General features: G+C 37.0%; 1 protein-coding gene across 7 annotated transcripts in view; it reads right to left on the reverse strand.

Moving 5' to 3' along the window:
* LOC138175982 (USP6 N-terminal-like protein) overlaps positions 1 to 14,410 on the reverse strand; it is a 202,750-nt gene that overhangs the window by 83,952 nt on the left and 104,388 nt on the right. For 5 of the 7 annotated variants that reach the window (XM_069106635.1, XM_069106633.1, XM_069106636.1 and 2 more), the window contains 2 exons: positions 9,973 to 10,040; positions 1,246 to 1,328 (listed from right to left, as the gene is read on the reverse strand). In XM_069106635.1, the coding sequence (XP_068962736.1) occupies positions 1,246 to 1,328; positions 9,973 to 10,040 (151 nt within the window). Of the gene's footprint in view, positions 1 to 1,245; positions 1,329 to 9,972; positions 10,041 to 14,410 lie in introns of those variants that run through there. The other 2 variants (XM_069106638.1, XM_069106637.1) reach the window with 2 other exon arrangements.

Raw genomic sequence — 14,410 nt, forward strand, 5'->3', positions numbered from 1 at the left:
TTCTAAATTCCTCAGAGAAAGTGGATAAGTTTTACATCTCTAAAAACCCCACAATGCCATGGGGAAAAAAAAACCCGAGCTATAATCCTGTCTATGAGGTCACCTCCAGATGTCCAGCATCAAAGTTTTTTTACTTGAAGTTAGCAATTAAAGCAAAAATTGATGGCTTCTTTTAAAAAAATTTAATGAAATATCTAACATTTCTTGATTGAAATTCATTTCTTTGCTTCTTTATTTTCATTTTTGCTACTTACTGAAAGAATACATTAGGAAGCTAATGAAAATTCAATACATTTAAAGAATACAGTTTAAGAGAATGAAAGCTGGTACAACTGTCTCATTCCATAAGTTTTGAACTCTACTGTCTGAAGTGTGCCCAAGGCAAAGCAATACTCAAACATTAGCAAAATATTCTGAAACACATACTTCAGTGTTAATAGGCTTCTTTCTTACACTAAAAAAAATAACACAGGAAAACTATCTTTTAAGATGTCCAATTTTAAAAACACATATCCCTCCAATGTCCAAAACATTTACTAGTAATAAAGCAAAAACAACAACAAAAAGCAACCAAAGAACAACTAAAAACAATTAAGACTAAAATAAAAAAGAAATAAAAATTCTAAAATGTCTAACAAATCTCAACTCCACCAAAGCCAAATGAAGATGAGTAGGAATAATTAAAAAGTCTCTTCTTCCTCCGCCTCAAAAAGACCCCCAATAACACATTTACCTATAATTTTTTAAATTCTTAAGGACACTCTAGGTTCTTGGTACCAGAACCACCTATATGTATAAAAAATCTTTAGCTACCTTTCCTTAATATGCATGAAAAATAGTTTAAAACAGTTCTTTACAAGGTTCATTCATTTTTCATGCACCTAACAGCAAAACTGCTGAGTGTTAATTATTTTTAAAATGAATTTTCCTAACAATTTTAAAACTAGAATGCTCCTAATTTTATTTCATTTTGAAATATTAGTAATAGTCATAAGTTTTATTTAATTTTTTTCCAATAAAAGAAAAGGCACACAAAAAAATTGTTACTTCTCACAGTAGTTCACTCAGAAAGGCTAAAAAACCATGGGAATTTTATAACTGAAAGTATAATAAAGGACCATTTAGAAGTTACTCAGTACATTACTATTTTCACAAGTTATCTTTAAAATAATTCAAATCAATACTTGCAATAATTGCATAAAAATATTCTTAATTAAATAGTTATGTTAAATCTGTGTAACTCACTGTAAAAAGCCAAATCTGTCAGTGACTTTGTAAACAAGATAATCAGCATCTTCCCAAGGTTCAATTTCTGCACCTTCACGACCCTGAGGTAAGAAAAGGGAAAAGAGTGAATATTTATGTAATGATTAACTATATTTTAATGCCATATATTTTTCCATAGTGTTCAAATTTTATAAAGTGCTTTCCTTGCCCTATGAGGCATGCAGTACCAAATATTATGTAAAAAGGATTATTTGTTTTACAGATGAGCAAGCTCAGAGAGTCAAATGATGTGCCATAATGATGCAGCTAGTAACTATCAGCTAAAGTTTTAGCCAAGGTCTTTCTGACTCCTTTTCATTACACAGTATTACTCCTTCAAGAAACCAAAAATCTATGTCATTTTACATAAGGAACTACTCCCAATGACAACAGTAACAGCTGGAGAAAAGTAACATAATCCATCTTATTCAAGAACTTCTGTTTTAGGGGGCGGAGCCAAAATGGCGGAGTAGAAGCACGACCTTCCCCAATCCATGTAAAAAGGGGACTCTGAACAAATTTTGGAGTTGCAGAACCCGTAAAATGACAGAGAAGCTAACTTCCCGCTGAGGACAGCCCAGCAGGCAGGAATCCAGCCCAGCATTCTGGAAGCTGAGCCCAGCCCCACGCCAAGGCCTTAGCCCCAGGGCGGGCGGGACCAGCAGCTGACTGGAGGGACTCCAGATCAGCAGCAGCTGTGGCTGTTTCTAGATTTATCAACACATAGAAGCAAAGGACAAAGTGACAGGTCAGTGCAGTCTGGACTTTGGGACCCAGTAAGTGGGAGTGCATGGCTTTTGCCCCCCGGGGCGAGAAGCCACTGAAACTCCGGCATAACCAGCCAGTGCCACATGGCAGCTTCAGCTCCTGGCCTGCAGAGTATAGGGAGACCAAGCACCAGTCTGAGGGGTAATCACTCTTGCTTTAACCTTCTTGGATCTAGATTGCAGTCTAGGGTGGAGGTCCTAGGGTGTCTGTCCAGCTTGCCAGAGCGTGTGGAGACCTCAGAGAGGGCTCCCATCTAATACCTCCGGCTTCTGAGAAAACCCCAGCGTTTGGGACGAAAGCTCCCCTGTCTGGTGGCAAAGTCCTACTGTGGCAAAAAGCCCAGGGGTCAAGTGACTGAGGGGCAACATGCCCAGGCAAAGGAAACAAAGCAGACAGTAGATTCCAACATTACACTCCTATTTTGGGGACAAAAAGGAGCAAAGCATGGAACAGGAGAAAACAGTGAAGTCAGAACTCCTTCACCAAAAGCTTCAAAGGAAAATACAAGCTGGTTACAGGCCATAGAGGATCTTAAGAAGCAGATAAGAGAAGTGGAAGAAAAATTAGGAAGAGAAATGAGAACAATGCAAGAAAATTATGAAATGAGAGTCAACAGCCTGACTGAGGAAAATAATACCTTAAAAAACAGACTGAGTCAAATGGCAAAAGAGGCTCAAAAAGGCAATGAGGAGAAGACTGCCTTGAAAAGCCAAATTTGCCAGGTGGAAAAAGAATCTCAAAAGCTCAATGAGGTAGAATCATTGCTTCAGAATTAGATTGGAGCAAACGGAAGCTAATGACTTTATGAGAAATCAAGATGCTGTTAAACAGATCCAAACAAATGAAAGAATAGAAGGCAATGTGAAATACCTCACGGGAAAAACCACTGACCTGGAAAATAGATCCAGGAGAGATAATGTTAAAATTATTGGACTACCTGAAAGCCATGACCAAAGTAAGAACCTAGAAATCATCCTCCAGGAAGTTCTCAAAGAAAACTGCCCTGATGTTTTAGAACCAGAGGGCAAAAGAGAGGTTGAAAGAATCCACCGATCACCTCCTGAAAAAGATCCCAAAAAGAAAACTCCTAGGAATATTATAGCCAGGTTCTGGAATTCCCAGATTAAGGAGAGAATATTACAAGCAGCCAGGAAGAAACAATTTGAATATCGTGGAAACACAATCAGGATAACCCAGGATCTGGCAGCTTCTACACTGAGGGACTGAAGGGCTTGGAATATGATATTCCGGAGGGCAAAGGAGCTGGGATTAAAACCAAGAGTCACCTACCCAGAAAAACTGAGTATCATGTTTCAGAGGAAAATATGGTCATTTAGTGGAATAGAGGACTTTCAAGCATTCTTGCTAAAAAAACCAGAGTTGAATAGAAAATTTGACATTCAGATACAAGAAGTAAGAGAAGCATGAGAAGGTAAACAGGGAAAAGAAATCATAGGGAACTTATCAAAGTTGAACTTTAACATTCCTACATGGAAAAACAATAATTGTAACTTATGAAACTTTTCTCAGTAGTTGGAAGGGATTAGAAATATATATATATATGTCTATATATGAGGGTATATGGGCATATGAATACATATGTGAATGTGTGTATATATGTTTACAGGTACACATAGATAGAGGGCACAGGACCAATTTAACAGGAAGGGATGATACTTAAAAGGTGAAATTAAGAAGTCAGACAGGAATATAATGAGAGGAGATGGGGAGAGACAGATTGGGGTAAACTATCTCATACAGAAGAGGCAAGGGAAAGTGGTTACAATGGAGAGGAAGAATAGGAAGGCAAAAGGGAATGGGTCAACCTTACTCCCATTGAATTTGGCTTGAGGAGGGAATGAAATACACACTAAATAGGGTATCTCACCCTACAGGAGAGTAGGGGGGAAGGGAATGAGAGGGGGGGTGATGGAAGGGAGGGCAGGCTGAGGGGGAGGGAAGTTGGAAGCACCCACTTTTGAAAAGGTATGGGATCAAAGCAGAGAATGAAACAATTCTGAGGTGGGATAGGAGGGAGGGAAATATAGTCAGTCTTTTACCATATATCTACTATGTATTGTTTTGCATTAGCCACACATATACAACCTATACTGAACTGCTTATCTTCCCAGTATGGGTGGATGACAAGGAAGGAAGAGAATGAATCTGAAATTGAAAGTTTTAAAATCAAATATTCAAATATATATATGTATATACACTATTATTAATACTATCTTACATGTAATTGGGAAATAAGATATACAGGCACTGAGGCATAGAGATCCACTGGAAAAGTAGAAAGGGGTATGGGAGAAAATATGGGAGAGAGAAGATTGGAGGAGGGGATATCCTATGGGACTGCTATTTTGGGGCGGTGGATAGGGGAAACACGGGGAGAAAATTTGTAACTCAAAATCTGGTAGAAATGAATGATGTAAATCAGAAATTAATAAAGCATTTTAAAAATAAAAGCACTTCTGTTTTATAAAAATGACTTTCCAAACTTAAAAAAAAAAATCTCTATTTCCATGGTTCTTAAACCAAGATACCAAAGATCAGTAAACAATTTTATCAATCCATCTCTTTCTGAAAAGTACATTAAGAAACAAGAAAATATCCAGGGCATCACTAAGAGGACCACCAAACAGAATCTTCCAAATAAAAATTTTGTTTAAAGATAAAAAAAACTTTCAGAGCTGTTTCAAAGGCTTTGTTATATTAGACAACTTTGTAAGTTTGTGGCAAAAAGTAGCCATCCAAATTAATTTATAAAATTAAAATTTTAACCTAAATTTCAAGTTGGGGCTGTTGTTGTTGTTTGGTATCTGGAAATGCCAAGATAACAATCCCTTTGTGCCTCAATGAGCTATATTCAACCTTTTGGTGAGTTTTTTTTGTCACCAATTCAACAAGCACCTATCAAATATTTACTACATTCTAGGCACTGGGCTAATTGCCAGGGATTATATATATATATATATAAAGAAATTAGCCCAGTGCCTAGAATGTAGTAAGTATCAAAGAACTCACATCCTAAGGGAGGTGCCAACATCACAATAACTGGGTACACAGAAGATATATATACAGAGTAGAGGAAAGGTAATCTGTGTAGAAAAGAAACTAGCAGATGGGAGGACCGTGAAAGGCTTTCTGAAGATGGTAAACTTGGAACTAAATCAAGAAAACTAAAAGGCAAAGGTGAGGGGGTAATGCATTGCACAGCTAGCTAGGCTAGCCCTCAAAAAACACACAGATACAGTTTCTGTTTTTGTTCTTAAAATCTATCCCACTTTGGAGGGCCTGTCAAAACTTGCAGTCCACTCCTAAATTACCTCCCCATCACCATGAGGCATTACTACTGTAATGGAGGAGGGATAACAATAACTAGGTATATTACTACTATAATGCTTCACGGCCACTTTTAGTGGAACTATTTTTAGCTGAAAAATTTGATTCTTAATCTGTCAGTCTCAATTTGTTCTTTCATAGTCTCCAAATATGTAGGATATTGGGAATCCTGAGCTGTCATGGATTTTTCTTATAAATATTATTGATGATGTTCTGTCATTTCAGTTGTGTCTGACTCTGTGACTCCTCTTTTCGGATTTTCTTAGCAAAGATACTTGAGTAGTTTGCCATTTCCTTCTCCAGGTCGTTTTACAGATGAGGAAACTGAAGCAAAACGTGTTGTGACTTGCCCAGGGTCACATAGCTAATGTCTGAAGCCAGATTTGAGTTCACAAAGATGAATCTTCCTGACTTTAGACCTGGTACTCCATCCACATTTCCACCTAGCTGCCCTATAAATATCATTACTTAATCTTTTGTTCTAAGATTAAAAAAACAAACAAACAGGAATAACAGACTTTGATAACCAATTTGAACAATATGCTCTGGATGTATGAAGAGTTTGTAAGAAAAGAAGTTAAAGGAGAGGGGGAATATTTAGTCTATAATAAGAATCAGAATTTATAGTTAACTTCATGTTTAAAGATTAAAACACTTAGTATATAATAATCAGAAGCTTTAAATTGCAGTAAGAAAAACCTAAGTTAAACATGGAGAAGAATACAAAGGGTTCTAGAGAGAGTAATATAGCTTAGGTTACAAAGGACCTTCGCTTTACGTCAAAGAAGGTCATATCCTAGAAAAAAAAATAACATCTAAATGATATATAAAAACAGGAGAATGTCTCTTCCCTCAAAAGATTAGTGTACATAGGTAGGATAAAAGCAACAAGAACTTGTAATCTGTTTATCATTTAATCAAAAACCACTTTTATTAATAAATACTGTTAACAGTAGTAGCAAAGAGCTTCTTCTTTTCCCTCTTCCTCAACTTACATCTCCCGGATGTGTTCTGGGACAATCTCTTCACCCCTGTTTCTTATAATGAAGTGACCCTTCTTGCCAAAGAAAATAATTCTACATGCACAAGTGATCTCATGCCATCTAGTATTGTCCAATAGATTGTTCTCTTTATCATCTCCTTTACCTCACTTATCTTGAATTTCTCCCCATCTATTGGCTATCTCTACAAACATGCCTATGTTTTCCCCATTCTCAAAAACCCCTCACTTGATCCATTAATCCTCAATAACCATCAACCTCTATTTCTGCTCCAATTTGTGGCTAAAGACATGGAAAAGCCAATCTACAATAGGTGCCTTTCCTCTCATTCCCTTGATATTGTGTGGCTTCCAATCTCATCAATTCAACACAAACTGTTCTCTCCAAAGTTATGTAATTGTTAGATCTGATGGTCTTTTTTCAATCGTTACCCTTCTTGATAGACTTTGACACTGTCATTTCCTGATACTCTTTTCTCTATGTCTTCATGACAGCACTCTATCCTGGTTCTCCTCCTACCCATCTGACCACTCCTTCTCTGTCTCCTTTGTAGGTCTGGATCCCAGTCGTGCCCACTATATCTCGAGTACATCAAAGGGCACTGTCTTGGGAACATTTCAATTCCACCTTCATTCTATTTCACTTGGGAGTTTCATTAGTTCACATGGAGTCAATGATCACCTCTACGTTGATGATCCTCAAATTTACTTATCCAGCCCTAATCTCTCTGCAAATTTCCAATCTCTCATCTCCCAACTGCCCAGTGGACCTCTCCAACTGAATATTATCTTTCGTCCAAAACCCTTCTCTCTTCTTAATTTCTCTACTACTGTTGAGTAGCCATCCTCCTAGTCACTCACGCTCACAACCTAGGTGCCATGAGGACAACTTCTCAACTCTTTCTCTCATCTCCTATATCCCATTTATTACTAAGGCCTGTCAATGTTATCCTCATAACATTTCTCGTTTGTGCTCCCTTCTCTTCTCAAACACATGCCACCACCATGATACAAGCCCTCATCACCATGTACAGAGTAATGAAATAGTCTGGTTGTTGTCTCCCAACTTCAGTTCATCCTTTAATCAGCTGCCAAAGTGATCTTCCTGAAGCACAGATACCAGTGGCTCCCTATCACCTCCACGATAAAATATAAAATCCTCTATTTGATATTCAAAGCCCTTTATAAGCTACTTCCCTCTTACTGACAGTCTTCTTACACCTTGGCATGTAATTTTAAATTCAGTAACCTTGACCTCCTTGCTGTTCCACGAACAAGACCTCTAATCTTCTAGTTCTAGTCATTTTCCCTGGCTGTCCCCCAAACCTGGAATGCTTTCTCTCTTCACTTCTGCCTCCTGGCTTCCCTCAAGTCTCAGTTAGAAATTCTACTTTCTCCAGGAAGCTTTTCCCAATTTCCCTTAATTCTAGTGCCTCCTTTCTGTTGATTATCTTCAATTCCCCCCTCTATATGGCTTGTGTGTATGCCATCTCTTCCATTAGACTGCACACTCCTCAAAAGCTGGGAGTGTACCTTTCTTTGTAGCCCTAGTGCTTAACATAGTGCCTAGCACATAGTAGGCACTTAAATGCTCACTGATTGGTGAAATATATATAGTACTTTAAGACTTGTTAAGTACTTTATATTATCTCACAATTTCTAAATACTTATTTTCCTAATAGAATGTACACTCCTTGAAGGAAGGGACTGTTCACTCTTGTCTTTGTATCCCAGCATTTGTCACTTATACTTAGTGACTGATATATACTAACTTGCTGATTCCCTGGTTAAGACCAGCAATCAGCTAGTAAAGGAGATGAGTAGAAAAAGCACCATAATACTATACTGCTAAATATAAACATTAAATAAGAAGTGATAAAACACAGCTTTTAAATGTGAATTGGCTGTTAATGCTGAACTTTGAGATTTCTTCTCCAATACATTTATTTATATATCATCTTTAATAACACTAAAACTACTGAAAATAAAGTAAAACTTGTTTCAAAAGCATCATGGGTGAAAATTACATGACAAATAAATAGTGGAATGTAAACACGGAATGATTGCTAGTGTTATACACAGGGGATCTTCCTAATAGGACGGCAATGTAAATATAAGGAGTTGCTCAATGAGAAACAGAGGTTGATAGGACTTAAAGCTGGAAGCAGCTCTAACAATCACATCTACTCTAATACTCTCATTTTAGCAGATGAAGAAAATGAGTCACAGAAAGGATAAGCAATTCCCTTGATGTCACACAGGTAATAAGTAGCAGATCTAGGAGGTAAATACAGATCCTCTGACTCCAAATCCAGTGTTTTTTTTCCATTATAATACACTGCCACAAATAAGAGAATTCTCCTTTTGAAGGAGATGTTGAACTCTTTCCATAGGGAAATTAAAGAAGAAAATATAACTGATGCAGGCATACTACAACTTACAAACACCCTACTCTTAGTTAATTAGTATATTTCAATACTTGTGTGCAAACCTCATTTTCTTTACTACTGTTGTGAGAGCTGTTACTACCAAAGTGTAAATGCTCGCCTCCTAGGTTCCTGAATCACCATAACATCTGCTTTTACTGTTCTCTCCAATATTACAAAGTTACCTAATGTTTCAGTGCCCTCCAAGATGAGAAGGTGCACAGCTATATCATTAGGGTGTAAGCTCCTTATAGGTAGGAATTGATTCATTCTTTCTATCTATATCTTCATCAGTAACCTGCCCCAGTACCTGGCTTTAAGAAATGTTTGCTGATTGACTGACTGGAAGAGTGAAATTCCTCAACAGCTTCCCTACAGCAATGAAAACACAGGTTTGGACCAAACAGAATAAATAACAGAAGAGAAATGCAATAGGGAATAAAAATGAACAATCATGAATTTTAGTGTGTATATGTAATGATTATAAGCAAAAGGATAAAATATTAATGCAATATATACATTAGTGAATTATGCATTATTGTATATATAATTATTGCTTACATATAATCACGTAACACCATAATTATATATAATATATGTATTATACATAGTTGTATAGAATATGCATACATTACTATATATAATCACATATTAGTGAAAAAATTCTGACTTTTAAAAAAGAATCTTTCACAAGTTTTTTTTAATAACCAAAACAAAAAATAGAACTAATACAATGTATGAAAAGCAGCCATAGCATGGAAGATAGAAAACTGGTCCTGAGTTAGAAAACCTTGAATCCAGATTTTGCCTATGGTGCTACTAACTATGTTACTCTGAGTAAGTTCATCTTAGCTCCCAATGTCACCGGGCAGCTCTCTCAGACCAAGCTGCAAAGCAAATGCCAATCTGTATTGGTGAAGAAAGTTTCCTTAACAAGAGAGCCTTATACCAATGGAGATTTAAAAGCAAAAAACCCCCACTAAATATGAGCTATAGAAACAATAAAGAAAAAAGATAATCTCAATGTTTACTTGAAGAAAAAAGATGATGTTTACTTGAAATAAATAAACTGTTCTTGTAATTTAAGCTCTCCAGGTCAACGGATTTCTATTTTTAACCTTTTGATAAAATTAAACTAACAAAAAAGTAAATACAGATACTTACTCGGTCATATTTGGCAACTATTTCAGCCCGTTCTTGGGCAAGTTTAAGCTCTGCATCCTCCTCCGAATCTGTAGAGTTGAAATGTTGTAGTTATTACAAGAAAAACAAATATTCCCTTTAAGAATTAGAGATATAATTTTTAAAATAAGAAAGAAAATAATATAATATAAACAGCAAAAGAGAACATCAGGAATGTAAGTCACAACAAATGCTAAATAATATTAAACAGCTCGTGGTTAGAATCAGTTCAATGGGAATAATGTAATAATGTTTGTTTCCAAAATACTTATTGTAAGGCATTTAAAAGAAAGAAAAAAAATAGGAACATGATGAATGGTACCCAGAAGGGTCAATTATACATCCAGTTTCATTGTGTTATGCATACAAATGCATACATATACACAGACCCATCCCTCCCTCATATATGTGTATACATAAACAAACACAGATATAAAAGTATATATGTGTAAAATATGTGTGTAAATATGTATATTAAGCATTTAAAAAATAAGACACAATTCAACTTTGCTTCCGAATTGATTGAGGGAGGGGAGAACAAAATCCAAAATCACCCTTACAATTAAGAAAATCATAAAATCTCAGAATTTTAGAGTTGGTAAAGTACTCAGCAGCTGTATAATCCAAAACATCATGGAAAAAGAACCCTCCCTACAACATACTCAACAAATTGTCATCTGGCCCCTGCATGAAGACTTTCAATAACTGATAATCTCTAGAGATAGTCCATTTCACTCTTATTCAGCTCTATTTGTAAGGAAATTTTTTCTACCCATCAAACCTAAATTTCCCTCTTTTCAAATTCTATCCAATGCCCCTCTTTCTACCCTTAGTGGCTAACCAGAACAAAGCAAATCTCTCTTTCATGGGATCACTCTACAAAAGACAACTATCGAATCCCTCTCAAATTTTTTCCAGATGCATCCCAGCTTCTTCAAACAATCTTTGTGTCATGGACTCAAAAGTCCTTCACCATCCCAGCTGCCTTCTTTTTATATGCCCTTTAATTTATTAACTTCCTTCCCAAATTGTGGCACACAGGTATTCCAGCAGTGATCTGTCCAGAATATTTCAAACAAAACAAGAAAATCCAAGATTGAGCATACAAAGACACACACACATACATACTACATACTACACACACACACAAACACACACTATACTGACATAAGATTTTTTAAGACTTTGATATAGGTAATAGAAGAAAAAGACATGAAGGTATATAAATTCACCAAAAGTACAATATGAATAAAAAAGATATAGCTAGCATAAAAACCAAAAACAAACAATTTAATAAAGGGCCTATAATAAGTGAGAGCTGGGAATTACATCCATTATAAAAGATTATAATTTATTTGCATCCATTATAAAAGATTATATTTCCAATTTTCCTTCTAATGGATAAATAAATCAAAGCTCTATGTGTCAACTATGTTGAAACTATAGAGTACTGAAAGATCAACAAAACTGACCAATGAAAAATGTACATTTTTAAAGGAATTGGAGTGAGCCCATTCAAGAAATATAGGGTAAGGGACAATAAATTCAATGTCATAGCTTTTTACACGAAGAGAGTACTGAACAGAATGAAAGGCAACATGGCATAAGTGGAAAGTATGCTCCTCTTATAATCAGGAAGACTCAGTTTCTAAATTTCATCCCCATATTTACTAACACGTTAATCTTGGACAAGAACCATGATTTTCTCCCAGCTACTGTTTCTTCACTTGTAAAATAAGGACACGAATACCTTTAGTTGGCCTTGAGGCCACATGTGGCCCTTTAGGTCCTCAAGTGTAAGGTTTTAGTTTTACTAAATATAAAAAAATGAATAAATTACTATAGAGAAACAGAAATATATTCAGAAATGAGTGGTATAATAATATAAAAAAATAGACAGCAACTTCTGAATCACATGAACAACATGATGGAGGACTAGATATTTTTTTGGATGACTACAACTTATCAGACTTTTTCAATACAAATTAAGTGCCAAAGTTAAAGCAATTATAGCTCTCTTCACTTAGACACTTAGAATCCAAAAGAAACAAACAAAAAAAACCTCATGAACTGACACTCACTGACCCTGAGCTCACTCAGAACCCCTCAACTGCACCTCCTACACTCAACGCGGTACAACACCTAGAACATGTTGCCATGACAAAGGAGGACATCACTGAGCTTTTGGGGCAATTTAAGATTCAAGAAAACCAGTTGCCCAGAATCCCGGCAAGAGACCCAACAATATATTATTTTGTAATAAAGTGACAACAGGTAGTGAAGATCATAAGACCTGGTGAGTTGCAGACAGATAGATCTTTTACTGGCTAGTGCAGTAACTGACTGCTTACTCCCTGAGAACATCCCTGGAGAAATGCCAACCTCTGACTTCTGTCTCGGCATGTAAGGCAAGTCTACTTGAGAAGAGGGGTGACTTCTATGTCTTTGTGGGCTGCCATGTGTGTTGATGAGCCCAGGGGGGAAAAGCAAAAGCATTCCCTTTCACTTGCTCAACACAATTGAAACTGGAGGCAAAAAAAAATGGCATAGGCTCTTTTTTGTATCGGGATAGAGGTGAAAAGTAATGGTTCAGAAAAACAAAATGTATATCACCGTTCTTGTATCCTAGTCTCTAAATCACACTTTGCAAAACTGCCAAATAATCTGGCTACCTGCCTAAAACCTGTAGTGGCTCTCTGTTGCCTTTTCATCTCTCAACTTCACTTCATGCACTCACTCTGCTCCACCTGACCCGGACAAATAATTGTCCAATCTTATTCTGCACAGTAATTTCTTTTCTAGACTTTACCTCATATCTGACACACCTTCCTTAATATCTGCCCGTTGATTACTTTCATCAATTCTTAGCTCAGGGGGCTATTTCTTCCATGAAGCCTTAGCCTTGGTAAAGGAGGGTGGGGGGAGGGCGGGAGGTGGTGGTAATGTAGGTATGGTGGAAATTGGTGCTGGACTTGGAATGAGGAAAAGTGGAGTATGAAACCTCACTGGGCCTTTCATTTCATTATTTGCTATGCAGAATCTACCATAGGATCTTTGTAAGGCTTTGCAAACCTAAAAGTACTATATGAACATCAGTTATTCATTCCTCCTGTAAAAAAAATGATCTTACCTTCATTTTCTAATATTTTAGATTTATTTTGCTTTCATCATATTCTACCTTATAATCTACTTGTTCGCCCATGTCATGTCCCCCACATTAGACTATAAATTCCTGGAAGGTAGGAAGCATTATTTTCCATCTTTGTATCTCCTAGGTGCCCAATACAGTGCCTCATCCATAAGAACTACTTAATAAGCAGTTTAATTAGAAAAAAAAAAAAACAAACACAAAACACTCAAACAAAAAACCTAACAGACACAAGGACCTGACATACTGACAAACATCAGGCTTGAAACAAAGCCCAAACCTATACCCTAGTCCCTGCTCCTTCTTTGCAGTGTTATGGGGACCCTGGCTCAAGGGTGAGTAGGTATGCTTTGATCTTATCAGCAAGTGATCATGGCAGGAGGCACCTTTTTAAGAACAAAATCTTCTGGGGGCTACCTGACAACCAGTGCTGCAAAGTTCTGAACTGCCAGTACTGCAAGCACAACAGGTCTTCTGGTGCTGAAGGACCACCCTGTAGTACCAGGCAAGGCATACTTGCCTGTGCCAAGGTGGACAATCCCCTAGAAGTAGCACAACCCTACCACACTAGCATGTCAGGACTCTGGACCGCTGGTCCAGGCAAGACAAATAAGAAACAGAGGGAGTGGGATAGGATATCAGGACAGGACACTGTTAAGGAGGGAGGGAAGGGGACTATATAATGCTCCACTAAGTCTGAGAGAAAAAAAATCCAGCTGCGGATAGTTCTGACTACCCAAAAGTCATCTGGGAAAGAAACCTAAGCTGGTGAACTGTAACTTGCCCAGCACAGGAGGCCAAGATGCTTTGAAATAGCCCCCAAGGAAACCACCACCAGAGGGGACAGAGTATAAAAGTAAATAGATGAAAATGGGAGGGGGGAGGAAGGGGCAAACCCCCCCAGGGGGAAAGAGAAGAGACTAATATTACCAAAGATCACAGGAAGGAGGAAACTCAAAGACCTGAACATAAGTAGGTAAAGCAACAGAGAAAACATTAACAGAAAGAAATATGGCCTCCAGATCTAATAAACAAGTTTAGGAATCCATGAATAAATTCTACAAAACAAAACGATGCAATACCTGATAAGACAAAGGACCCTGTGGAATGTCAGAATATGAAAAGAAATACTATTTCTGAGTGTTTCAAAAGAGAAATGAGAATTATGAGAGCAGAATGTATGGCCTATACAACAAAAATAATGGGCAGAATAGAAAATGGAATGTGAAAGATTGACCAAAGAAAAATAGATTGGTAGCAGAAATATAGAGA

Source organism: Petaurus breviceps, unplaced genomic scaffold (genome assembly GCF_028583685.1).
Source record: "Petaurus breviceps papuanus isolate PSGF00001 unplaced genomic scaffold, PetGlider_PUasm1.0 80, whole genome shotgun sequence".
Taxonomy (NCBI): Eukaryota; Metazoa; Chordata; class Mammalia; order Diprotodontia; family Petauridae; genus Petaurus; species Petaurus breviceps.